The sequence below is a fragment of the Dendropsophus ebraccatus genome, chromosome 14 (assembly GCF_027789765.1).
Source record: "Dendropsophus ebraccatus isolate aDenEbr1 chromosome 14, aDenEbr1.pat, whole genome shotgun sequence".
Classification (NCBI taxonomy): domain Eukaryota; kingdom Metazoa; phylum Chordata; class Amphibia; order Anura; family Hylidae; genus Dendropsophus; species Dendropsophus ebraccatus.
This window is the reverse complement of record NC_091467.1, coordinates 71,795,485-71,822,122: the sequence shown is the minus strand read 5'-3', so window position 1 is coordinate 71,822,122 and position 26,638 is coordinate 71,795,485. Positions and strand designations below refer to the sequence as shown.

The 26,638-nt window shown below is 43.6% G+C and overlaps 1 protein-coding gene across 7 annotated transcripts in view; it reads left to right on the top strand.

Annotated features, from left to right (window-relative positions):
* SLC39A11 (solute carrier family 39 member 11) overlaps positions 1-26,638 on the top strand; it is a 420,528-nt gene that overhangs the window by 212,710 nt on the left and 181,180 nt on the right. For all 7 annotated transcript variants that reach the window (XM_069952867.1, XM_069952866.1, XM_069952868.1 and 4 more), the window contains one exon: positions 25,545-25,694. In XM_069952867.1, the coding sequence (XP_069808968.1) occupies positions 25,545-25,694 (150 nt within the window). The remainder of the gene's footprint in view (positions 1-25,544; positions 25,695-26,638) is intronic.

The window sequence follows — 26,638 nt, the reverse complement described above, 5'->3', positions numbered from 1 at the left end:
GACCTTTAAATCGCCCATCAATTGTATTTGCATATTCACTCCCGCTGATATATTTTGCCAGAACCTGACATATCTTTTACTTTTCCCTAATCTTTGTTTTTTGACCACCTTCCACCTGTTTCAGAATGGATTGGAGCCACCCATATCGTTCTGAGCCGCAGATCCTACTAATTCCAGATCCATATCATAAAGTACATTAGTAACTACTAGATACGATCAATACGTAGCCCTCCCTTTGTACTGGGAATGATGGCCTGTCATGAGGAGCTGCTTTGATGTTGTATACATATTCACCGCACCATTCATATAAGAATCCCTGTGACTTAGGGCCGTATTAGAAGTCTGGGAGCTTGCTGTAAACGAATGCCAATGTTGTCGTTTTTGACGAGTCAAAATGACCCAATCAGTTTTTTCTGATCGCTGACCCTTTTACACAGTGCGATCCAAGCCTGTTTCCTTATAGGGTCCTAAAGGCCCTATTCCACGGAACGATTAACGGCCGTATTAGGCCGATAATCGTCCCGTGGAACAGAGGGGAACGATGCGCCGACATTGTTCATGTCGGCTGATCATTGCGTCGCTTGTTTTTCAAACATGTTGAAAAACAAGTGACTGATATAGCAGCATCTGCTGCGGTCTCTCCGTGGAATAGGAGCAGCGGCAGCAGACCGCCACTATCCTCTATGGGCTGCCTGGACAATCTCCCACACTCACCCGCTCATTGCAGCCAATTGGAATAGCTGCGTCAGCGAGCGGGGAACGAGGAGCAAACGAGCGCTGACAGCTCCTCGTTTGCTCCTCTACATCGCCTCGTGGAATAGGGGCTTTAGTCCTATATACTAAAATAGGACGGTGCTGTAGTATTGGGCACTCTTATGGATGAGCAGCTGTACCTCTGTATACAGTGAGGAGCGGCCTACACATGTTGAGGATTACTTCCACTGATTGAACATTTATGTCCAGTTGTGATGCTTCCTATACATATTAGCTATGTTGACTGAACTTGCTGTTTTGGCGTGACTAGTTGACCCTCTGCTTATGGGAACCTCCTAACTCTCTCCAATCATATAAGGTTGTGGTAGGGATCGGAAGGAAGGATCGGACATGTCAATATTTACACTTCCCAACCCTTTTGTTCTCAGAATGACTCAGCACTTCCCGATCCTTTTGTTCTTGGGGAGACAAGCTGCCACCAGAGTACCACCATATTAAATCTGGCGGCAGGAAGGGCTCTATTACAATCTTTAACCTCAGGGATCCCGCCTCCTTCACTGAGTGGCTGAGCGGACCTGAGACGTCACGTCTCGGGCCTGCGTCAGACACCCGGAAGCGGACGGGCACAGGAGCCCCCACGCTGGAGTACCCCTTTAGTTAGCGATAGCGGTGATCGGCCGTTCCCGCTAATAGCAGATAGCAGTCAGGATCGCGGTAGTTCAGAGCTGGGTCGCGGTGCGGCCCCCCTCTGAACCTCCCTTGCGGACGTATGATGTACCCTTGCGTCATATATCCTCAAGGTTAAATCGATCGAATTTAAGCAATAATCTTTCTGTATAAATGCAGGCAACGATCAAATTACTTAGTGTCACTGTTTAAATTTTTTTTGCAGAAATCTATAGTACAGGCGATTTTAAGAAACTTTGTAATTTGGTTTATTAGCCAAAAATAAATTTTTATCATGAAAAAGCAGTTTGAAGCTCTCCCTCCTGTCTTCATGGTTTTCTATGGAGAGGGGAGTGGTGGAGGGAGATGAGGCACCAAAACAGGACAACAAAGAGTTAATTTACAGCTATATCACCGGGCTATCTCCTCTGACAGTCATCACTGACCTCTGCATACCGGCTTTCATACAGCTCCCACTGTGTAATCCTTTGTTCTCTGCTGCCGACAAATCTCCCTCCTCTCCCCCCTCCCCTCTCCATAGGTTACACAGGGCTCGACTGATGTAATAGAGTCAAGATTTCCTGATAATGAGCAGTGAATGAGAGAGAGGAGTGTGTGTGTGGGGGGGGACCTGGGGAGATTTTTTTTTAATTGACATAATTGCATATTTGCCTAATAAACCCAATTACAAAGTTTCTTAAAATCGCCTGTAAATGAAACAACAGTGACACTTTAACAAAAAAATTAAAAAAAAATTCAGTTCAACACTAATTTTTCCATCTAAGAACTATCCAAATCATAAAAGAATCCAGCGTGTGTTCTAGAATTGAGCTTTTATTTTGTCTTGTTAGAATCTGCTACAGAAGGTCCATCGATGTGCTGAAGTGTTTGGAGCCGTATGATTCTTGATCACAGCGTGGTGTAATCATGAACCAGATGGTGTGCGAGGCGTTAGCAAGTGAACATGCGGTGTTGGTCATTTTATACCAGGCTTTAACAAGATGAAATAAAAACAAGATTTTCTCACAAGCGCTGGGTCTTCCTTTGCCCTGGATGTACCTGTTCACTGTTGGGCAAGCAGTCTCACTCGGAAATCAGGGTCTAACCTTGCCTGTGAGCTCCGATGCTGTGAGCATACCTCTCCTAGACTAGGAAATAGCATTGTGTCAATTCCATTTGGCCTGAGTGCTGTCCAAGGTGCTTGGAGCAGAATACAAGGCACTAGCCACAGTGCATGCAGTTTGGGAAAATGTAGAGCTAGCGTTGCAATAGATTATTATATTGTTTGGACGGGTTCCAAAGCAGTGCTACATTCAACCAAAGATAAAATGTCTGGTTTAGATGTTCCTTAGAGAACAACCTTTTTGGCAAAATTTTTTTAATTTAGCAAAATCCAGTTCTTTTATGCATTTGCTGACTGTCTCCTGTGTGGTACGTACTCTTCTTACCAACATGTATAAATGGACAGTGCAAGCAGCAGTGTGAAACCAGCCTTACTTCAATCAGAGCTTAACCCTGAACCCTTAAAGGAGAAGTCTGGCGACAGCATTTTTTTATCTGAAATGGCAGGGCACAGGGGAAACATAACAAACAATGTTAATTCACCTCTCCCCGTCCCTATGCAGCAATGGATGGCAACTTTGGGACCTCCGCCGTGCTCCGGAATATCCTGAGCTGCCAACGTCATGACCCAGTTGGCCAGCTCAGCCAGTTAGTGACTGGGGCAGGATGCCACTCCACTGACTGGCTGAGCAGGTTGTCAATCAGCCGGGACCTGTTCAGTGGCACATCACAGGCACCTGGACAGGTAAGCAATCTCTGATGATGGTTTTCTCCTCTTCCCCAGTTGGCTGTTAGCAGTTGGCTACAGCAGGACTTCTTTAAAAATGTTAAGGCCGGGTTCACACCACATAAAAAACACGGTCGTATATCATAACAGCTGTATTTGCGCAAACCACATCCGTTCGCAGAATAATGGCCATTGTTTGCGCAAATAAGTCTGTTGTTATGACATACGGCCGTGTTTTTTACGCAGTGTGAACATAGCCAGAAGGTGTATTCTGTTTAAACGTAACTTTTGATGTGTTGCTGCCCATGGTGAAACTAACAATTTATTCCTTACCTTTTATTATCCATCTTCCCCCGGTTCTCAGCTGCTGCTTTCTGCTGAAGACACACAAATCTGTGTGTGAGCCTTTCTCTCTGTCTCCCCCTCCTCCTCCCTCCCTTCCAAGGCAGCTAATGTAAACAAGTCCCCATCTGCAACTTTGTAATTACTCTGTAAGGCTGGGTTCACACACTGTATACTTCAGGCAGTATTTGGTCCTCAAGTCAGGTCCTCATAGCAACCAAAACCAGGAGTGGATTGAAAACACAGAAAGGCTCTGTTCACACAATGTTGAAATTGAGTGGATGGCCATCATATAACGGTAAATAACTGCCATCATTTCAATATAACAGCCGTTGTTTTAAAATAACAGCAAAAATTTGCCATTAAATGACGGCCATCCACTCAATTACAACATTATGTGAACATAGCCTTTCTGTGTTTTCAATCCACTCCTGGTTTTGGTTGCTATACAGCCTCACAAATACAGCCTCAAATATACATAGTGTGAACCCAGCCTAAATCTGGAAGACTACCCCTCCCTGCATTACAAAGAAGCTACAATGTTACAGATAAAGCCTGTCAGGGACTTGTTTACCTCTGTAACATTGTAGAATTGTTACCAAGTTGCAGATAAGGACTTATTTGCATCAGCTGCCTTGGAAGGGAGGGGGGAGACAAAGCGAACAGCTCACACACAGATTTTTGTTGCTTCAGCAGGAAGCAGCAGCCCAGATATTTGGAATGGAGGCTGAAATGATAATAAGTATGGAAGGAATTGTTAGTCGCACCATGGGCAGCAAAATTTCAAAAGTTATATTTTAGCAGGACAGCACTTTAACATATTCTGCAACTATCAGACATTGCACCCTATGGATCGGATTATAATGGGCAGAAAAACCCCTTGATATATTGGCCATTCATTAGTATTACCAACCTACAAACTGTTGGTCAACGGAAATTCCTTGTCTAGTAACAGAAACATTAAGACTGAATGCCAAGGGGTTGGCTAAGCTAATGTTATGTAAAGTTAAAGTAATACTGTCCCCCCCCCCTTTCTGTATGAGGACTTCTCTACACAGCTGTAAAGCCCAAGTTCTGCAGTTTTCTTAGCTTACTTTTATAATAGATTCCTTGGTGCTTGGTCCAGTGAAAAATGCTTTTTATTGTTCGTGGATTGTGCCACCTGGGCGGGGCTTCACAACTGCTGTGCCACTTTGCTCCACCCACATTGGTGATGCAGGCCCCTCCATGACATCATCTGTCTAGAGAAACAGATTGCTGAACTCCGGGAGACCAGCCAAACGACAACACTGCCGGCTGCTAGTAAAAAAAAGTGCTCAATGCTGTGAAGTCCTAGGTGCATTGCCCCCTGGGAAAGATGAATATGCAAAAGAGGAGCCCGTGGAGCCTCATTGAAGAGTCTCGAAACACAGGGCTAGCCAGATATCCCTCCGGGAAGGACCCAGCCCGGGCTTTTCTTTTGCATATTCATGTTTCCCAGGGAGCAATGCACCTAGGACTTCACTGCATTGAGCGTTTTCACTAGCAGCCCGCAGTGTTGTCGTTTGGCTGGTCTCCCTGAGTTCAGCAATCTGTTTCTCTTGTAGCTCTGCTGGGCATTGCTCCCACCTAGCCAGAATCCTGCTCCACACTGATGAGCTGTATGTGGATGGTTACCTAGCCTTGGTTTATCCCTTGTCATTACATTGACTTATAGGGCCACTTAATATGGTGGTTTCCTAACAGGAGCCGCCCCTTGGCTGGGTCCTTCCCGGAGGGATATCTGGCTAGTCCTGTGTTTTGAGACTCTTTAATGAGGCTCCACGGGCTCTTCTTTTGCATAATCATCTGTCTAGGTCCCACTCCTTTGGTGCCCATTGGAATGGGCTGGCCTACAGGTTTGGGCCTACTATGGTGATGATGGCGGGCAAAGTGGTGCAGTGGCCTTGAAGCCCACTCAGATGGCACAGTCCACCAACTATAAAAAGCATGTGTAACTTGACCAAGCACCAAGAAATTTATTATAAAGTAAGGTATGAAAACTGCAGATTTTAAAGCTTAAAGCTGCGTAGAGAAGTCCTCAAACATAAAGGGGGTGATAGTATCACTTTAAGAGCCTGAACCGTGTATCTGCTATCTGTGAGCCTATCTGCTCCCTCCAGGGGATCTATAGTGTGTCTGAAAGGTAGATACAGGCTTCCCTCTTACCATTCATGAAGTTCTGGATAGCTGTCCCTTGTATTAAAGCACTGCTCATTCTACTGAGAGTGCTGCCTCCTAAATGTAATCCTGCCTTCTTATAGTCTGCAGGCTTGGCGGCAGCAGCAGCTTAGTGCTTAGTGTAACCTCTTCTTTGCATTAGTGTTGCTTTTTCTTTCCTTTCTGCTCACATAGCACTGGGCAATCTCAATGCATCAGTAACCCCTTCTCCCCCACATGCCATCTATAGTGATGTACTGTGTAAATCTCAGCAAAGCTCAGTACAGCCTGCTCAGTCCAGTGGACTTTCTCCAGCAGCATGTCGTGGCATAGCAGAGAGGAGTATGTTCTGTCCTGTGATTGGCACGGTCATTCACTGTGTAGGGGTGGTGATGTCAAAACAATGTGTCAACAGAGCCTTAAAAGACAGATACTATATGCGCCATAACCATAGAAGAATGCCTGTCTCAAAGTGGCCTTGGAATGAATCCCTGGATCGACCTATTACCAGAAATCTAACACCCGTAACTTGTCATTTTGTGTTTTTTTTAAGAAAGGCATCCAGGGTTATCCTGAACGTGTTTAATAAATCAACCATCACAGTATTGTGTGGCGGAGAGCTCTGTAAGGTTTTATGTGAAATTATGATTCATCCTGTTATTCAGGTTAGAAAGAATAAGAAATGTGAAATTATCCATGCATCTTGGCAAAGCCTCAAGAGCCGGTGATTTATTAACACACTGTGTACAGTTCTGGTGCATTCGGCACACATTTTCATATCTCATTTGTATTGTTCCTACCTTGTGACCTGCCCTAGTTTTACTATTTTTAATAAAAGAAAAATTATGCCTTTCAGCTAAACTTGGAGTAATGGGAGAATATAGTAAACTCCTTGACAGACCTTATTCATTAAGGTCCTTAAGGGTACAAACACACACACCGTATCGCAGCATATTTTCTGCTGCGATACGCATCAGATACGCCGCAGATTAGATCTAAATAAGTGAACACCGCATCAGATCTACTGCGTATGCTGTGTGTGTTTGTACCCTAAAGGGACACTATCAGCAGGTTAGAATGATCAGGTCACTGAGGATGAAGGTAAGTTTTTATCTTCATCCTCTGCACCATTTTTGGGATATTAGTTCTTTATGGTAATGAGGTGGTTTGGTACTCAACCACCTCTGGGGCACCCATCTGCCCTGGAAGGACAGCCCTCCTAATGAATATTGGAGAGGTGCTCAGTAGTGATGTGACTCCAGAAATCATAACTATAGAGAATCAGATTAATATTCATAAGAAGGGGTGGGCTGGCCAGGGCAGATTGGTGCACTGAGGGTGGTAACCCCATCTCGTGCACCAAAAAGCCTCATTAGCATATGTATTAAACTGCAGAGTACAGGAACTTGACAGGAGACCTGTCACCCCCCGTGTCTGGACAGAGCCTGGCTGACCCCCCGATGCAGACCCATATACTTACCTCTTCCGAGAAGTCCAGCTCCTGGACCAGCTCTCGCCGCCAAGATATCTCAGTCAGAAGCAGTGCGCATGCTCCCAGAGATATCTGATGCCCATAGAGAATCACAGGAGCCGTCCTTCTCTATGGGCGTCGCACTCTTCTCTGGGAGCGCGCGCACGGCTCCGGACGGAGATTTCTTGGCGGCGGGAGCGTTTCCAGGAGCGGGACTTCTTGGAAGCGGTGAGTATATGGGTCTGCATCGGTGCGTCAGCCAGGCTCTGTCCCGGCGTGGGGGGTGATAGGTTCCCTTTAATCCTCAACACCCTCTGCACTATAGTGACATATCAGCAGGTTGGATACTTCTGCAGTCTCTTCCTTATCACAAGATTACAGAGAAAGGTGACACAGGTAAATAAGACATGATCAGGTCATTTACAATAGGTCTTTTTCCCCCTCCCTGCACAATGACCACCAATGTCTAGAAAAGTATACTATAGAATTCAATGCTAGTTTATTGTTTCCTATGGCCATGTAGCTGCTTAAATTGTAGGAAAACCACCACTATACTACAGTGTATGCTTTGCTGGACAGTGACCTATCAGATCCACTGAGTAGGATAGATTGGACACCAGTCGTTATAGCCAATAGATCTATCCCTGTACTTGCATACCTCTCTCACAGGGGCCTAGCTAGGACTTATGGGGCCCGATAGCAAGAATCTATATGGGGCCTCATGACCCGGCGCAGCATCCCATTCTGTCAGACTCCTAGCACACGATGTCCCTGGCCTACCGGGAGGCTGAGCGAATGGAACACAGAGGCACTCATTTGAGTATGGGGGGTTGGAGGTTTCATCTTGTGGCTGGAGGTGCAATGCTGCCTCCCACCAGAAGAGATACTGGCAGGGCACGGAGCTCTGCCAGTGGGTGCTGCGAGCCGTAGCTATCGTGGAGGTAGACCACGTGTCGCTGGAGGGCCCGGGCCCCCCTTCTGCATGGGCCCCATAGCAGTTGCATGGTCTGCCTGCATGGTAGGTACACCACTGCTCTCTCTGCATCTTGCCAATTTGTGCCCAGCATTGGCATGACAAGTAGCAAACTATTTCTGGGGGTAGGGGGTCTCATGTTCCTGCATCCTGCCTTCTTAACCTATAGCCCATCTGTGTTAAGCCCAGCCTTATATGATAGTAACCTGTTCCTCAACCTGTGACTTATCTGCTACAAAACTACAACTCCCATCTGGGCATGTTGGGAGTTGCAGTTTTGCAACCGCTAGAGACTCATAGGTTGGGGAGCTAAAGCGCATCTTTGTGATTGTATAGTCCCTTAATATAGCTGGTAAGATATCTTCACATAGACTTTGGCTGTTTTCTTTTCTAGAAATTGGCACGAGACGTGATATATTATTTAGGTACCATACTGTGGCAGCTTGCTGCTCCATCTGTAACATTAATTAGAGAGGAAAAAAATCCTCAGTCCGATCAATTACACTTTAAGATTTCATAACACCATGCCAAAGGAAATAATTTTTTCATTTTTGCACAGTACAATTGGAAAGATCGGCAGAAAGAAAGAACATGTGTTCACACAAAACATGAGAAATAATATCAATGTATTCCATCGATAGACTGACTAACACGTCTATTCATTATTATCACTCTTGGTAAAATGGGCAGTGTACTTCTGACAGCACGGGGCATTGGCCCAGGGGTGGATAATTCCAAAAGCTGACCTATCATTTCCTATGTGAGAGCATGTATTATATTTGAACGTACTTCAGCTAAACATTTGGGTTGTGGGTCTTGTTTGTTTCTATCAATCCTGTGTCTTGTGGGATGGATCAAAGGGGCATAGACATGGCGTTCTGCCACTGTATAAATCTCAGACCACACTAGCAATATTGTGTACACTACTGAGGACTCGCAACAATGCGGTGAAAATCCAGCACCGAAGGTAAGTACTGGAAAGGGTTTATTCTATATTGGTTACCATAGTGTAAATGGTGAGATGTCAAATTTCTGCATTTGAAAAGCCAAGCCAAATGTCTTCACTCACCGTGAACACTGTACCTACCTACATACTGTACAGTACCCTCCTTAATTTCTTAAGAAGTGTGTAGCCTGGAAAGCACTACAAAGAAATGATCTTGAGCTCAACCAGGATTCTGAGGTGTCTATATATTGCGAACCAGGAGTGGGGCTCTGTTCACATAGTGCAGCCTTATTGAAAGATGTATATGTTTAAGCAGTTTTTGTCCATTTTCCTTTAAATCATGTGGTCTACATAAATACATATAACATGAAAGGGCTTTGTCTCACAGGCTGCAGTCACTGTAGTGGGGAAGGGTCTGGCTCACAGGCTGCAGTCACATTATTAGTGGTAAAAGGCATATTTCACAGGTTGCACTCACATCATTAGTAGTGAAGGGGGTGGCTTATAGGCTGCAGTCACATCAGTAGTAGTGAAGGGTCTGTCTCAGGCTGCAGTCACATCATTGGTGGGGAAGTGTCCGGCTTACAGGCTGTCACATCATTGGTGATAAAGGGTATGTCACGTCATTAGTGAGGAAGGGTCTGTCTCACAGGCTGCGGGGCATGCTCCCTAGACTCTGAGTAAGGGCCAGTTCCCACGGAGTAAAACTGGCAGAATTCCGCGTTTGAGAATCCCACCAACCTCCCTGTAATACTGGCAGTCTATGGGAGGCTTGCGCGCCTCCTCTCTCTGTGCAGAAGAATCGACATGTAAGTTCATGCGAGCTGTGAGAAGAGGCACGCAAGCCTCCCATAGACTGCCAGTATGACACGGAGGTTGGCGGGATTCACTGACACTGAGGTTGGTGGGATTCTTCAACGCGGAATTCTGCCAGTTTTACTTCATGTACCTATGCTGGGAACACTAGGAAACTTAAGTCCTGCCATCTCCAAAATTGTAACGGCAGCTCTGCATTATTAGACATGCCATTTATCAGTACATGATCTAATATATTTACATTGATTCATTCTATATATACAATCGTTTGGAGCTATACCCTTTTCATGTGGAAGTAACTGACCCCCCTGAGGGAATTTGACATTTACTCTGTTTTTAATCTAGTGATTTATTTAATTTAGATGTTGTACGAAGTGCACCTCTCTATCATCAGCCATTAGCATTGTAGATGCTCATTTTACCTGTAGAAAATCATGACGTGTCGCCCACCGGCATGTGAATGAAATTGCTGGGAATATTTATGAATGTTTTTAATATTACATTATGATGTGGACCCAGCGTCAGTGAATGTTATGACCCTTTGACTTTAGACATAACTCCAAGCAGAAATCCTTTTGTAATAATATTTTCTAGACTGCCTGCAGACTTCTATTCCATTGCTCAGTTAGACGCCACAAAGGATTTGTGTCATCGGCCTTTTTGTTCTGCAAAATATTTTTTAAAGGATTAGTAATGCCTCTAGAAGATGACCGGGAAAAGGCATTACTGATAATACAGAGCTATATTTTAATACCCTGTGCCCATTGGTAGTTGATGCAGGAAAGTGAAACGCTGTATAAGGTCTGCTTTCTGGAAATGTATTTGCTACAGGTTACTTGTGGATCTACAGATAAAAGACTGTCACTGAGAACAAAGACAAAAATCCTCAACGTGCGTGGCCTGTGAATATTATGCCGCTGGGTAGCATCGGGCAGAGTGCCAATGCTTTCTTCCCCTGTACCGTCCTGGTCTCTGTCCTGCCCGCATTGCTTCTTTGCTGCACTCTTGGTGCTGGTCTACTGGTGTCCTCTAGTGGACTCGCTCCACCAAGTCTCTACTGCTGGCTTCCATAATTTGAAGAGCCAGTGTGTCCCTACCTATTTCTACCTCCACCAAACCTTTTTTGGCTTACACCACTTTTAAGGTTTCTCGTATGTTACTCTTTGCCTGAATTTTGTTGGATCCTCGTGCTTTTGTGTCTGCTGTTCCATGTATCCTCTCTTGATGATTACTTTCATTTGGCCTGTCCTGCTTTATTAATGAAATCCGCTGTCAATTTGTCTGTGTGAGTTTACCCTAAGTTTTTGATCAATCGGGGTCTGGGTGTTTAAGATAGATCTGAAAGAAGTGCGTGGCTGTGTGCTTCACTCTGCTGATGCTGGTCTATTTATAGGTAAAGCTTACAATCTAACAATCAGTGAGGATCTTTACACCCAGGGCCTGAATAATGAAAACTTTTTATTGTTTCTTTTATTTAAAAAAAAAAAAAAAGTTTTCTGCAGTTGAAATCTTCTGTTAAGTTCTTTATGGAAACATGGTTCGCCAGTCAGAGCGTTTCCTGCAGCTATTTATCAGGTTCCTGTGCTAAGTATATGATTTGGTGTCATGCCGCTGGCTCACCTACTGGCAGGAAACGTGTGGGAACTGTAACGCAGTGCACACTTATGGTTTTTGAACCATGTTAAAAGAAGAAAGTGGGTCTGACAGTGCCTCTCCACTCAAAGAATTGACATGTCAATTCTTTGAGCGGAGAGGCGCCCGAAGCCTCCCATTTAAACACATAACAGGCAGGATTCAGTGCCAGTTCCACACGGAATGTAGGCTGAATAGTTGTACTGTAGTTATGGAGTTGTAGTTATGCAACAGCTGGAGAGCCACAGGCTGGGGAGCTACAGTATTGACTATATCATATTTTATTTTTCTATACAGGTTGAAAATGTTTTACAGACAAATTTATGCAATGACGACCTTTTAGCATACATGAAAAAGTCCAAGAGCATGTTTACTTGCATACCACGACTTTCCTGGTATATACACCAACTTATCACCACCAGTTGTGAATTGAGCTTTACTAGCTTCAGTCTGACAGGGTTAACTATTAGGTACAGCAGCAGGGGTCAGGGGCGACTATCGGGTTAGGAGAGTTTTAATTTATGCTGTGTGTGCGTGCTTACTGTAATGTGGGGCTTTTGTTTACTCCCAAATGACGGGGGACCAGGTTCTCAGAGATGATCTGGCTCTTCCTTGTTTGTGGGAGGAAATCTGAGCCAGGAGAGCTGTCAGAAGTTGGTCCCTCTTATTATTCTCACTGCGTTTAGTTCGACTGTAATGACGGACTTACCACAGCAATCCCTTGCCAGGACCTGTCACCACTTGCTGACTTCCGTTTTTAGCGATGTTTTAACTAGTTTGCATACATGTATGTGGAGTTGCACCAGCGTGCATCAACCCTGGATGTACATGCATGGGAATTGGTGTCAAGGGGTTAAAACGGGTCTAGTCATTGGTGCTAGACTAGCAGAATTTTTAACCTCCGAGTGATATGGAGAGTATACAGAGAGTCGTTGCATTTCAGGAAGATCATCCAACAAAAGGGCAATCTGTCAACAGAACTCTTGGATGAAAGTGAGTTGCAGTAGAATGTCAAGAGTCATTCTGATGAACAGGCAGAGCACAGTCCGGAAACTGCTGCCGAATACAAAACTGTTGTCCAGTACTGTGTCAGTGTCCTTGTCATGAGGATCAACAGTGAAGTCCAGTCTCTGGGCGGAAGCTTGGGTGTCCATGGCTATGAACACACATAAGACCGTAATTCCTGCGATTCCCATTGGATCAGAATCAGATCTATTGACGTCTGTTACGAGGCAGAATATGTTGGTATTTTCATTTAACGTGTGGTGACTAAAGCGATTTTCTCCGCATGGGATGATAGTCCTGTGGGATGATTGTCGCCCAGTGGAATCTATGCCATGATGACCTGCTGCAGTCCTAAAGCAGAAAGGAGGCTCAATATGCTTCTATATGGGGGCAATAATACTGACAATTCCGTTCAGGTTTACGTTACAGAAAACAAAAGGAAGCTTTATTTTATTAGGACTGTTTGCAAACTTGTGTAATTTTTACTTGTTGCATTACAGCATCCATAAAGCGTAAATACCCGAAGCAAACCTGGGATTATGTGATTATGTTGCTTTTATGTGATACTCATTTCTAGACCGATAAGATTTCACAGCGGGTTTCTGCCGAGTCACCTGGCAGCCCAACAGTTAAAGATGGTTCATGTAGCGCTTGACTGCCCTCCTCGCATACACACCTTTCCTCCGGCTCATCTGATTAAGATGTAAATGATGGATGAGCCCAGGGATCCAGGAAGCCGCTGTAATCGTTTAGCTACAGGCCTATAACATAGAGTCCTGATCCGATGAGATGCAGAGATCTGAGGAATTACAGCCTTTATTAAACTGCGGGTTACGAGATGAAGAAAAAATAAAAAAAACCTCCAAAATCCAATGATACCATTATGCGTGACCAGCGACGTTCAGAGATGACAACATAGTGTTAATACGGACTGAAAGGCAGCAATGCTCTTGTGCTGGCTGTTTTCAGGTAGACGTTGTTATACTATTGTGTAGCATGTGCATTGACAAGGACTTGGATTGTGCAAGTGAACACCTTAATGTAAAGAGTATTTTATGGATAGAAGCTACATACTTTTGTGGCATTAATAACAAAACGTGTCGTCTATACAATTCACGCAAATGCAAAGTAATTCCATGATCTCTGAACAGGTGCTCGAGTCTCCGATAAGACAAAGTATATAGCAGATTACTCTCGGCTTCTAGAAGACACTGCAGCCATAACTATCTACAGAGGTAATGACTAATACTTGTAGTAATAATTATAGGTCTAAAGCGATTGTTTTTACATATGAAAGTATAAAACTCATAGTTGTTACCAGAATGTGATATAACTACATCCATCAGACAAACACATGAGTAACACTGCGTGAATAGTGTTTTCAGCTGCGAGAGCCATGCTCCCACTTGGGAAATTGTGCCCAATATTGCTAATTTATTTTAAAGGGAAACTATCAGCAGGTTATAAGCACGCTCATACGTCCCTATAACGCACGGGGCACTGAGGATGAAGGTAGTTTTCATACATTGGTCCTCAGTTCTGTTTTGACACAGTTTCAAACTTTGTCGTTTATTAGATATGTTAAATTAGGCATCTTGGTGTATTAGGGGCACAACTGCATGGATACGGGCACCCTTACTCACTGCAGAGTGCCAGATAAATATTCATTAGAAGGGATGGGGCGGTCTCTGCACTGTAGGTGGTAGTCCTGTCCCCAGTGCACCAATCCACCACATTTACATAAACTACAAAGTAACCAGACACGGCCAGTTTAAAGTGAGCGGAGCCAACTGCTTCTGGTTCTTTTCACTGCCCCTTTCAGCACCCTGACTACCAGCGATTTTATGATCTATCCCTAGGATAGGTCATTCATAGTTTTAGATAAAAAGAAAGCACTTTAGGCCCCCTTCACACATCCGTGTCAGTTTTTACTGTCAAGAAATCCTAATCAGGAGGCCTCCAGAAGGCTTCAGGAAAGCATCAGGATTTCATGACAAATCAGTTTTTTACCTTTTGGAAACCATCAGGAAATGCCTTCAGGATCAGTGGAAAATGTGTTTTCAATAGTATACAACATACATTCCATATACTTCACATTTGGTTGGGGTGATCTGAAATGTTCACTGCTGAGGTTCGTGGAGAAGTTGGGATGGAGGACAACCCCTGAGGTTGAGAGTGGTCAGGTGACCGTCTCACCCGTCGGGGCCTGTCTTTAAGCTGTGGGGTCATGCACCGTGTGTCTGGAAGGGGACACTGCAGCAACAAGTCCGGAACTCCAAATGATTTCCTGACCTATTTTCTGGAACAGACACCTTTCAGGAAAAATCCTCAAGGGTGTCTGTGATTAATGTTACCCCTATGGGTCGGAAATCTGTCCAGATTTCTTCTAGATGTGTGAAGGGGGCCTTATACAATATCTAGAAAGATGCCTTACAGCTAAAATCTAAAAGCCTCTGAACAATATGTAAAATAAAACCCTTATTTTATCATAATTTTCTGATATGTGGCCTCCATTGGTTAAATAAAGGGTCCATTGAGCTGTTTAACACGAGCCAAAACCTGGAGCTTAAACTCCAATAAATCAATCCAAAAAGTCTTCAGCAGCACCAGAAAAAATAGTGTGGGTGCGCGTCTCGGAAAACCGAACCCAGGTTCATATAAAGTATCAGAATAGACTAAGGAGACCGCACTTCCAAGGAAATTTCACTTTTAATCACACCAGTGCAACGTTTCGGCTTCGGACTTTATCACTGCTTGAGAGGCTATACATTGAGCCGAAATGTTGCACTAGTGTGATTAAAAGTGAAATTTTGTGCGGTCTCCTTCATCTATTCTCAAACTCCAATAAGTGTCTTGTGTCTTTCTGTGAAGGCATTCTGGTGTCCTTGACTCCTGGCACGATGGTGAGGACAGCCGGTCGCCATACGGCCTTCATCATCCAGGCCTACCTACATTCACATCTCTGGAGTGAGATGTCCCGCTCCAGTTCTTCGGTTGATATTATCCTTGGCATCCATCTGGCAGCTAACTCCTCCGGCTTCTGTTAAAAATCGTGCCAGATTAAAAGAACCACCAAAGTTTTATTTTTCTTCCATTAAAATTGATTCCCGCTAAGACTGAGCCTTTAGACGTGTGAACAATGAAAGGGAGGGGGCCCTCTGGCTGCAGCTACTACATGAAATGATGTCTCGAGTCTGGAGCGCCAAGCAGCTTGAAGAGAGAAATAGAAATGAGGAATCTTGAAAGGCATTGATTTCTACGCAGGCGTATCAAGGAATGAATGCATTAATATCTGAAGCTAAATACCTTCACTTACTTTGCAGAGAAAAGTTTGGGTGACATTTGGAATCTGGGGTGACCTATATAGACTATACAATCTGTATATATGGACGTACATTCTCTCTAATTTAGGATGCAGTTCTTTGTGCAGTCAGTGGGTAAAATCCTCTAGGCAGCCATCTCTTCCCAGTTGCTCTCCAATTGTGATACAACTTCTGGACATAATGGGAGTTGTAGCTTTGCCACAGTTGGAGAGCGACAATTCAGAGACCACTCAACCAATTTTGAACTCTCCTGTAAGCTATGTAATTATAAGTGAGGCCATATACTTTAGTTAGCTGTTGGCTGGCAGCTGTTTCTTCCAACCCTAAGGGTATGTTCACACTGAGCATAATCAGCAGAATTCCGAAGCAAGGCTCTCATGTCAATTCTTTGAGCAGAGAGCCCAGGAAAGGGGAGCTGCGCATGCCCTCCCATAGACACAATGTTTGACACTGAGGCAGGCGGAATTCCGCCGATTTTGCTCAGTGTGAACATACCCTAACACATGAATGCATGGTGGAGTGTGCATGTACTATACGTGAGGAGAGGGAAGTAAGCCAATGCCAGATAGCTCTGGCTGTGGGTTTCCTTCTCTGAACACAAAAGTACCAGGGGTGTATAAATCTAGCACCCCGATCCTGTTTTCTCACAATATCAGCCATCAGGGTAAAGTTGCGACAATCACACAAAGGTTCAGGTTCCGCCATCAGTATTCTGTTGTGCATGGCCACCTTAAATGAATTATCCTGCATTCTGTTTTTTCTTTATATATATTGCTGGCTCTACTGTTTAAAAACAAAACAAAAACAAAAACAAAAAAACCTAATACTTACCTACTCCAGTCTGATAGAGCAACTTCCGGTCCTTCACAGCTAGTCTCTTATTCAGCCTGCTTCCGAAATGATGGAGTAGAATTTCCCTTTTTAACCAACCAGTGGCCACAGTGATGTCACATCCTTGCTAGTAATTGTGTGAGGTCTTGCTCCAATGCATTAAATTGGAAGCTGGCATAAGAGATAAGCTACAGGGGACTAGGGTAGGTAAGTAAAAAAATTTTTTGTTTTTTTTGCATTTTCTTACAGCAGTGCTTGTAACATAAAATAAAACATAATCTTAGTTGTCAAGAGAATATCTTACAATAAAATGTAGCCAGGCTAGGTTAGGAAAAATGTATACTCGCCTGCCCCACTTCCCTGCTGCCGCCATTCTGACTGTGCTCATTTATATGGCCTACTATGGTGATGCGGCTGTACCTGGGTAAGCAGGTACTTCCTTCAGTTAAGACACAAAATAGGAACTGCTACTTAACGGGAGTAGTGCAGGTAAGCAAACTTTTTTTTTTTTTTACCTTAGCCTGCCCAGATTACAATGTAAAATATATTCCCTGGCAACCAAGGCCTTTGACAAAGTCCACAATGATATTTCACTTGATTGTTAACACCCATAAGATTTTGCCAGTCACTTTGACTCCCAATAACTCCAGCTAAACCAGTCTACCCATTGTGACTTGGCTATTGTGAGGCTCAAAACATAGAAAACCATTTTCTCTCTAAATGAACCCAATCCTTCTGTGTGCTACAGATGGGCTTTCCGATGCATTAGCCAGATACAAGCCCTGTCTAGGTCTGAGCAATGTTATGTTACATTGACTTTATGGGATAGTGTTATATTTTCCTTGATGCTATATAATAGCATGCCTCGTTCACCGTATGAACAGAAGGGAAGACTAATGAACAAAGGGGCCGGTGGTTGGATCATGGAGTAAATCTCTCGTATGAAGACGCCAGGAGCAATTATTAATCAACGCTTAACAAGCCAAATGAATGGCGGAACAGAGATGAATCCACTGTGATCGTTCTCTAACCTTCGGCTGTCTGCAGAGCTGGCTCCCTCCAAGACAGACGCCGGCTCCCACTCAATTTATTTTATAAGCCCTTGTGAGTGGAGCTCATGGCAGCACATTGTGTTGTTCCCTGTACAAGATCTTGATTCTGTTTAGTGCTTGGATTCCCCAGATTTAGGGTCCTATTACGCGGAGCGATTTTTAACAACTAACGATAAACGATGGCAAACAAGATTTATTGTTAACCTGAAATCATTCACCATATTACACAAAACGATAGCCGTTAGTTACGATCGTTACTATGATCGTTTATTCCTTATGATCCCAGCAAAACAATGAACAATGTGCAATTACACTGAACCATTAGTGAACAAATGCGGAACTTGACCGAACGAATGTGGAAATACAGCGATCGATTAACGATAATTTTAGGCTCAGATCAAGATCAACGATACACAAATGATTTTTCGATCGTTGCCTGCAATTACACAGAACGATTATTGTTTAAATTTGAACGATAGAATGATTTTTCACCCGATAATCGTCCCGTATAATAGAGCTCTAAGTCGGCTAGAAAAGATGTCCCAAACCTCTTAAAGGGTTGAATGAATGGAGCCGTTATTCTCTGGGCGTCGGACTTCTCTCTGATGAGCGCACGCTGGGCTTCAGACTGCGATATCTCTGCAGTGGGAGTGGGTCAAGGAACGAGACTTCGTGCACGGGGTAAGAATAAGGGTCTCCACCGGGGGGTGGGCCAGGCTCTTCCCCGGTACGGGGGGTCACAGGTCCTCTTTAAATGTATGTTACTGTGTAAGCAGTGACACCTTTGTTCCAAACCTTTGTTTTAGCTGTCCAAGGTTGCAGTCAAATGCTTTTGATTGCTTCTCTGAAGTGTCATAGAGGTGTGGCCAAGTCACTTTATATCTGGCACACCTCTATGACACTTCAGAGCTGTGATAAAAAGGAATCTGCAGCCTCAGACAACTACAATAAAGGTAAGTATAGCCTCAATGCCTACATAGCTATGTATCCATGTAAGCGGTTTGAAACGTACGTTGTATTTTCTAGCTGACAGTTTCCCTTTAAGAAGAGCCGATGCAATGGTGGGAAGGTTTATGGATTCAGATCATATATTTTAGTAATTCCCTTTAACAAGATCAGCTTACTATGATTAATAATGCATGGAGCGGCTGCTTCCTCACACCAGTTAGTTTATGCAATTGATTGTAATCACCGCCGGGATGCACCATCCCTTCCTTTGGGCTCCTCCTTTTCATTATGAATGATTAATAATATTAATATAATATTAAAACAATCTATTTGGGAGAACTTGTACCTGCTCCCCCCCAGGGCACCCCCTAGCTCCGCACAGTCTCTTTATACACATTTATTCAGCAGGCGTTACATTGGGTTACATTGCAGAAGCCGTCGGGACCCTGGCTTTGTGTGGTGGCCGGTACGCTGGTGCCAAGCATTGATGGGAGCTCTTCACTCCTGGGACAAGGTGCAGGATGACCTTTTGTGGTGATTTGCATTTGGCTGAAGCTCGTATCTATGTCACATCTGCGGTCGCAATACAGGTGTCTCGCCAAGAGTTCCCAGGCTCCAATTACATTACTCACTGATTATGGCTATTTTTCAGCCCTGGAAAAAAAAATTACCATAATTTATATGTAAAAAAAAAAACCTGAACAAATTAATAGTTCTGTAAAGTGTATAAAAATATACCTTGCTGCCTCCTGTTGTACAGTTACTTGGAAGCCTCCCCTTCAAGCCAATGTTGAAATAGGTTTGTGTAGCTAGGATTGTGGTGTCTCCAGCTGTTATATACACTTATACACTAAGGTCATATTGTGGAAGCTCTTGCAGCTTTTCCAATGCAAACTGGTGGTTTGTTTGTTGCCACCAGCACAGTAAAGGACTAAAGAGCGTCTCCAGAATGGAAGTGAGACTTGGAGGGGGGTTGCAGGAGTTTAGTGTCCAGCAACAGAATAGTGAGTGCAGCTCTGGGGTATAATACAGGATGTAACTCAGGATCAGTAATGTATATACACAGTGACCCCACCAGCAGAAAAGTAAGGGCAGCTCTGGAGGATAATACAGGATGCAACTCAGGATCAATAATGTGTGTACACAGTGACCCCATCAGCAGAATAGTGAGTGCAGCTCTGGAGTATAATACAGAATGTCACTCAAGATCAGTAATGTAATATATGTACACAGTGACCTCACCAGCAGAATAGTGAGGGCAGCTCTGGAGTTTAATATAGAATGTCACTCAGGATCAGTAATGTATGTACACAGTGACCTCACCAGCAGAATAGTGAGGGCAGCTCTGGAGTTTAATATAGAATGTCACTCAGGATCAGTAATGTATGTACACAGTGACCTCACCAGCAGAATAGTGAGCGCAGCTCTGCAATATAATACAGGATGTAACTCAGGATTAGTAAAAAAATTCATTCATTCTATATAAACCAAGACAGTGTTTAGTATTAGCCATGCTGTGACTGGCCGTGTTTTACAGACTGATGTCTCTTCTTGCAGACCACTCTGTCAGGACGCTGAACCTGTTGCTGGGCTATTGTTTCCCGTCTCAGATTGATCTCTGCTGTTAGGATCACTGTGAGCAGTAAAGTGGAATATTTGCTGCAATCTTCTATGCGGTTATAAATCTTTCTACTTATCAAACTTATAAAGCAGCCAACATTAAAGTGACTTTATATTTCTGCCATTTGCTGCTTTTTCTCGTGTTCACCAGCATTTCCCTTTATTTCGGGATCAGGACATTCTGTATTTTTACGTACAGGTACACAATGAAGGCAATTATAGCAAGAAACTAACAGTGTTACTCTATGGAAAAGGCACCATCTATTCTTTTATTATTTCAGAAGGGCTGGTTAGAGAAGAGAACAGAACATTTATTGTCTGAAAAGTTTTTAAGACGTCAATGACCGACGTAGGAGAGGAGCAGCTGACTGTCTTAGCCACGGTGGTCATACAAGCTGCGGTAGCGAACGACCCTAAGGCAGGATCCTCCGTCCTTGTGATCAGTCCTGGAGCTGAGACTTTATTGTGAGGTTCTTAGAACAGTGTATAAAAATCAGAATGACTGATACCGACTGCTATGGGCCCATATAGAAAATGATTTTCCAAGTAAATGCGTAATCCCCTTGAAACTTAAAGGGGCACTCATGCAAAATTATTTTACTTTCAAATCAATCAGCTGCTATGTGTCCTGCAGGAAGTGGTGTATTCTCTCCTGTATTACACAGTGCTCTCTGCTGCCACCTCTGTCCATGTCAGGAACTGTTAAGAGCAGGAGAGGTTTTTTTATGGGGATTTGCTGCTGCTCTGGACAGTTCCTGACATGGACAGTGGTGGCAGCAGAGAGCACTGTGTCAGACTGGAGAGAATAGACCACTTCCTGCAGGACATACAGCGGCTGATAAGTACTGGAAGACTTAAGATTTTTAAATAGAAGCAAATCTGTTTAATTTACTGAAACCAGTTCATTTGGAAGAAAAAAATTCCTAGAAAAGTAAATTTTTAATAAGATTACAGTGTGTGTTGCACTGATCTTGCGTGTACGTCTTATGCAAGGCTCCTTGCGTTCAGTTTGTTGCTTTTGTGCAGTTTATGCCACAGATACAATATACTGAGCAGATGGCACGCTGAGCTAAAATAAAGGGTGTGCCGAGCAACCATGCATTTTAATCATGACATGCTTATCCTTCTCTTTATGCAGCATGGGATTGAACAGAGAATTTTATTGTAGTCATTGAAAGAATAAAATGAGAATACTGTACAGAGGAGAGATAAGCGGACTGCTATTGCTTCTTGTACGTAATATGGTTATTATCTTTTTAATTATTTCTGCTCCATATCTGCAGTGCACTGGATTTTCCTCGCCGCATGTGACATGCATGCTGCTGCGGGGTACAGTCTGCAGCCTCCCCTGTGACCTTGATCACAATGCTATACCTACTGTGTGATGTGATCTGCCCACTCCTTCCATCTGTGATTTCTATAGTCAAGATCAGGGTCAAAAAAGGTATTCATTTCTTAAAGGGGACATTTGAACCATATAGTAGGATCCCCAAAACAATGGGTATGCTTTGCAAGTCTATGGGGCTTCTTACTTCTATTCATTTTAACCGGGGAGCATGGACTTGCTAGGATCGTGACCCCCTCAAATAAGAGGGATCCTTTAATTTAGAGAGAGAGATAATAAAATTGTTTCATTTGCTGGAGGTTAGGCTTGACTAAAAACTACCTGATTGTGTAACAAGACTGTGGTCATGATACTGCCCTGCAGTCGCAAGAATCTGACTGGGATTAGATAGATTATTTGTGACCGCTGCTGGCATTTGCAACCTAACTCCATTCACCTTAGTGCCAGGGTTGTGTAATCGGGCAGCATGACACAGCAGGTTCTGGCCGCCTGATCAGAAAGTACCATATAGCCCTAGCCTTAAAGGGGTTTTCTGATCTTAATGTTTACTTGTCCTGTATGTACAGGATAGGAGAGAAGAAATATTAAATTGGAAACCCCTTTTAAAAGAAATTTTATTAAGGTATTGTATTGCCCCGCAACAGTTATACAAATCACCAATATACACGTATTAGGGAAATGCTTATACATTTTTTTCTTAGGATTGCAGGATTGGTTCCCTGGAGGTAGAAAAGTACGGCTTCCGACGGGGATATCTCCATCCCGGGACTGGTTGCTTTGGTGTAAGAGCGGGGTCTACAGCCCTGTACTCTGACCCATTAAGTCTCCCTCACCTTCCAAATCATAGCAAATACACTTCAGGCTGGTGCTCACATCAGGGGACAGGACTGTGGGGGTAATCTCTCCATAGCTGTAACCCCTCTCTCCCCAGACAGAGAGCGCTGCATGTATGTGCCCACATCTGTCCTGCTCATTCCTTCATGCTCCTGCAGTCTCTGTCCACCCTTGTGTTTCCCATCCTCTCCATTACTGTACAGTAACTTATAATATCACATATTCTGCTGTTTCTGAATGTTTGTTTCACATGTTATTCAGAATAAAATATAATTATTTTGGGGTGTGGAACCAATTCTCTGCATTTCAATTATTCCTTATGGGAAAATTTACTTTGGTTTAAGAGTGGATTTATGTTAGTAATCCAAGGCACCACTGTAATTATATATAACATATTTTCCGGCGTATAAGACTACTTTTTAACCCGAAAAATCAGGGTTAAAGTCGGGGGTCTTCTTATACGCCGGGTATGGTCGCCCCATCAATGGGGGGGGCTCAAAAATGGCCCCATCCCCACTGTATGGGGCGACCACTATAAAAAAAAAAACGAAAAAACATTTAACTCACCTACGGCCCTTTCCCGGCCTCCGGTGCCGTTCCCGTCGCAGGCAGTGTGACGTACGCTACACTGTCCGCAGGGGCAGGGGTTGACATTCTTAAAAGTCAGGGGGCGTCTTATATGCCCAGTTGTCTTATACGCCGGAAAATACGGTAAATTCTATTTAAAAATAATAATAAAAAAATCCAGGCTTCATTCTTATCAGCTGCTATATGTCCTGCAGGAAGTTCTGTATTCTCTCCAGTCTGACACAGTGCTCTCTGCTACCACTCAGGAACTGTCCAGGTCAGGAGAGGTTTTCTATGGGGATTTGCTCCTGTTCTGGACAGTTCCTGACATGGACAGAGGTGGCAGCAGAGAGCACTGTGTCAGACTGGAGAGAATACACCACTTCCTGCAGGACATACAGCAGCTGATAAGCACTTAAAGACTTGTGGCACGGCTCACCCTGAAAAAATACATTTTAGTAAATTGTCTGAAGTCTGAACTCCCTTAGCAGATCGCTGAGGACTACATCCTAAATATTTGACGATTCCGAGAGTATTAAAAAAAAAAAAAAAAAGGTAAAAAGTGGACTGTAGCCATAATAGTAAAGCGCTGATTAACTTCACTTTGGGCAGCAGCTTCTTTTGGCCGCGCTATAGGATACACAACATATTCCTGGAGCAGTGAAAGCAGCAGCCTGGGCTAATGGCTGGTTTTCAATGCTGTAAATCATGTTACTTGACTGTGATGAATATTTTGCCCAGCGAGAGATGTTCGTGTTCTGCGGAAACCTGCCGCTGCATAAATATCAACTAGTAAAAGGAAAGTTTTTCTGCTTACTAAGTGCCCAGCATATTACGGACAACAACAGCGGGAGCCTGCGTTAGGTTTCATCAAATCTTCCCTTCAACTTCCTGCTAAAATTATTAATATTTTAATTTAGATGTTGGATTACAGGCTGAGGCTAAGTTCCCACGCAGTATTTTGCAACCAAAACCGGAAGTGTATTTAGAACACAGAAAGGCTATGTTCACCACTGTTGAAATTTGGTGGATGGCCGTCATTTAATGGCAAATAATGGCCGTTACTACAAAGCAACAGCCATTGTTTTGAAATAATGATTATTATTTGTCATTAAATGGCGGCCATCCACTCAATTTCAACAGTGTGTGAACATAGCCTTAAAGTGGAAGCAAAGCAGGGGAAGAATACATACATGAAGTGAGGTTAAAGGAGTTATCCAGTAAGGTAAAATGTAGGTTGAATCATCCCATATCATTCTATACGTGTTATGAGCTCTTCAGCCTCCTTTCCCCAGTTTTGAGCTGCTGCTTTTTGCTGAAGACACAAAAAATCTGTGTGTAAGCGCTGTATTACATAGGCTGATCACTAATGTCGCTTACTGAGCCTCGATAATCGTTCAGCAAGGGCCGTGTGTATATGTTTGTTCGTGTGTGTGTGTGTATGTATGTATAGATGTCCATGCAGCCTTTGCCTTAGTATAAAATAATAAACCTTATACATATCTCTCTGCACTCCCTGGTGTCCATCTGACTTCTGCTCTCTGCCTGCAGCCGCCACAGGAACTTCTGAGCCCGTCTCTGAAGTGACAGGCCGCTCAGTCAATCAATGGCTGAGACGGAACACCGCCACGGCCAATGACTGACTGAGCATCTGTCACGTCAGAGTCTCAGAAGTTCCAGTGGCGGCTACGGGCAGAAGTGAGAAGGACCGGTATGTATAAGGTATTTAATTTTTTTTACACATTGGCCGTCGTCCGTGCATAGGTATCACACCTAGCAATGCAAGGCCGGTGATTTGTAGGCTGTAATAAACTACAAGGATCAGCCGATGATACATCAGCTGGTTGTTGTTGTTGTTATTAGACAGAGCAATGATCTGCAGAGATGTCCTTATTTGGCAGATTATCAATCCGTGTATGCCTTTCTCTCTGTCTCTCCCTCCTTCCTGTCTGAGACCACTGATGTAAGCAAGTGTGTCAGGCTTTATCTGCAACTTTGTAGTTTCTTTGTAATGATGGGAGGGTTAATCTGGGATCAGGTTGATAAATCTTCCTTTGATTACAAAATTGCAGAGAGGAACTTGTTTACATCAGACATCTTGGAAGGGGGCGAGGGGAGTAGGGGGTTAAAAGCAGAGACAGATTTAACAGCTCAGATAGAGTCTTTAGCAGAAAGCAGCAACTCAAAAATGAGGGAAGGAGACAGAAAAGGTAAGGAATGTATTGTTAGTCTCCAGGAGGGGCATAATTTAACATATATTTTACTTAAGTGGATAACCCCTTTAATATAAGCATGCCTAACAGCCCTCCAGCCTACAGTCCCCATCATACCCGGAAAGCCTTAGCTTTGGTTGTCCTAACATGATGGGAATTGTAATTTTTCAAAAGCTGGAGGGCTTGAAGTTTCCCTATTTCTGAGATACATGATGCTAGTTATCATATTGCTAGACTTGTCTTGTGCTTAGTCTCATCCCTGTATTCTCTGTCTCACAGGTTATGCTGGCTGCTTCCTACTGGTCCCTCCTGGCCCCGGCTATAGAGATGTCCAGCCAGTATGGCAGCTTGGCCTTCCTTCCGGCAGCTATTGGCATTTCTTTTGGTGCCGGCTTCGTGTATTTTGCCGATAAGATCCTGCCGGCTCTGGTGAGTACCGATCAGATCTAGAAACTTTTTGTTCAACAGGTGTTTAATCCTTTTTGTGGCCCCATGAATGTGATCTGACTGTAATACCTGTATAACAGAGCACTCCTATGTAGATTTCTGCAGTAGTGTTCTGCTGAGGGGTCTCCAGGACAAAAACAAGGAATTTCAGATTGCTTTGACTGTTCTTACTGTCCCCCAATGGACTTCATCAAAAGTCATCTAAATCAACTGGTGTCAAAGTTATATAGATTTGTAATTTACCTCTATTTAAAATCCTCTAGTTTTCCAGTACTTTTCAGCTATTGTATGTCCTGCAGGAAGTGGTGTATTCTTTTCAGTCTGACACAGTGCTCTCTGCTGCCACCTCTGTCCATGTCAGGGACTGTCCAGACCAGTAGCAAATCCCCATTGAAAAAACTCTACTGGAAAGGATACCACTTCCTGCAGGACATACAGCAGCTGATAAATAGATAAGACTTCAGATTTTTTAATAGAAGTAAATTACAAATTTTGATTTATTTTTTATTTCCGTATGCCTGCGATCTGTCTACTACAGCTGTCACAGCTTTGTGGCCTCTATTAGAAAGTAATGCCATGACACTAGTGTGAACAAAGCTTTAACCAATCATTGCTCAGGCTACGACCCCCTCCAGGTTAGAAGGAAGCCTGAGATTCTTTACCTTGAGCTCTATAATAGTATGGAAGCATAATGTTAGTCATTGTGATTGCCTTTGCAGTCTGTCATCCGTATACCTATTGATGTTTATTGCTATCTCTATTATTAGAGTTGACAACACCAAATTTTGCTGTGTATAAAGAACGTTTTGTTTAATGGATGACAGGTTATTTTTACCATCTTTTCTCCTTCCCGCTGTGTATTATTAAAGCGTCTTGTAAATTGTTTCCTGCCCGTCACCGAGCGGCAGCGCTAGCAGATAATTCGC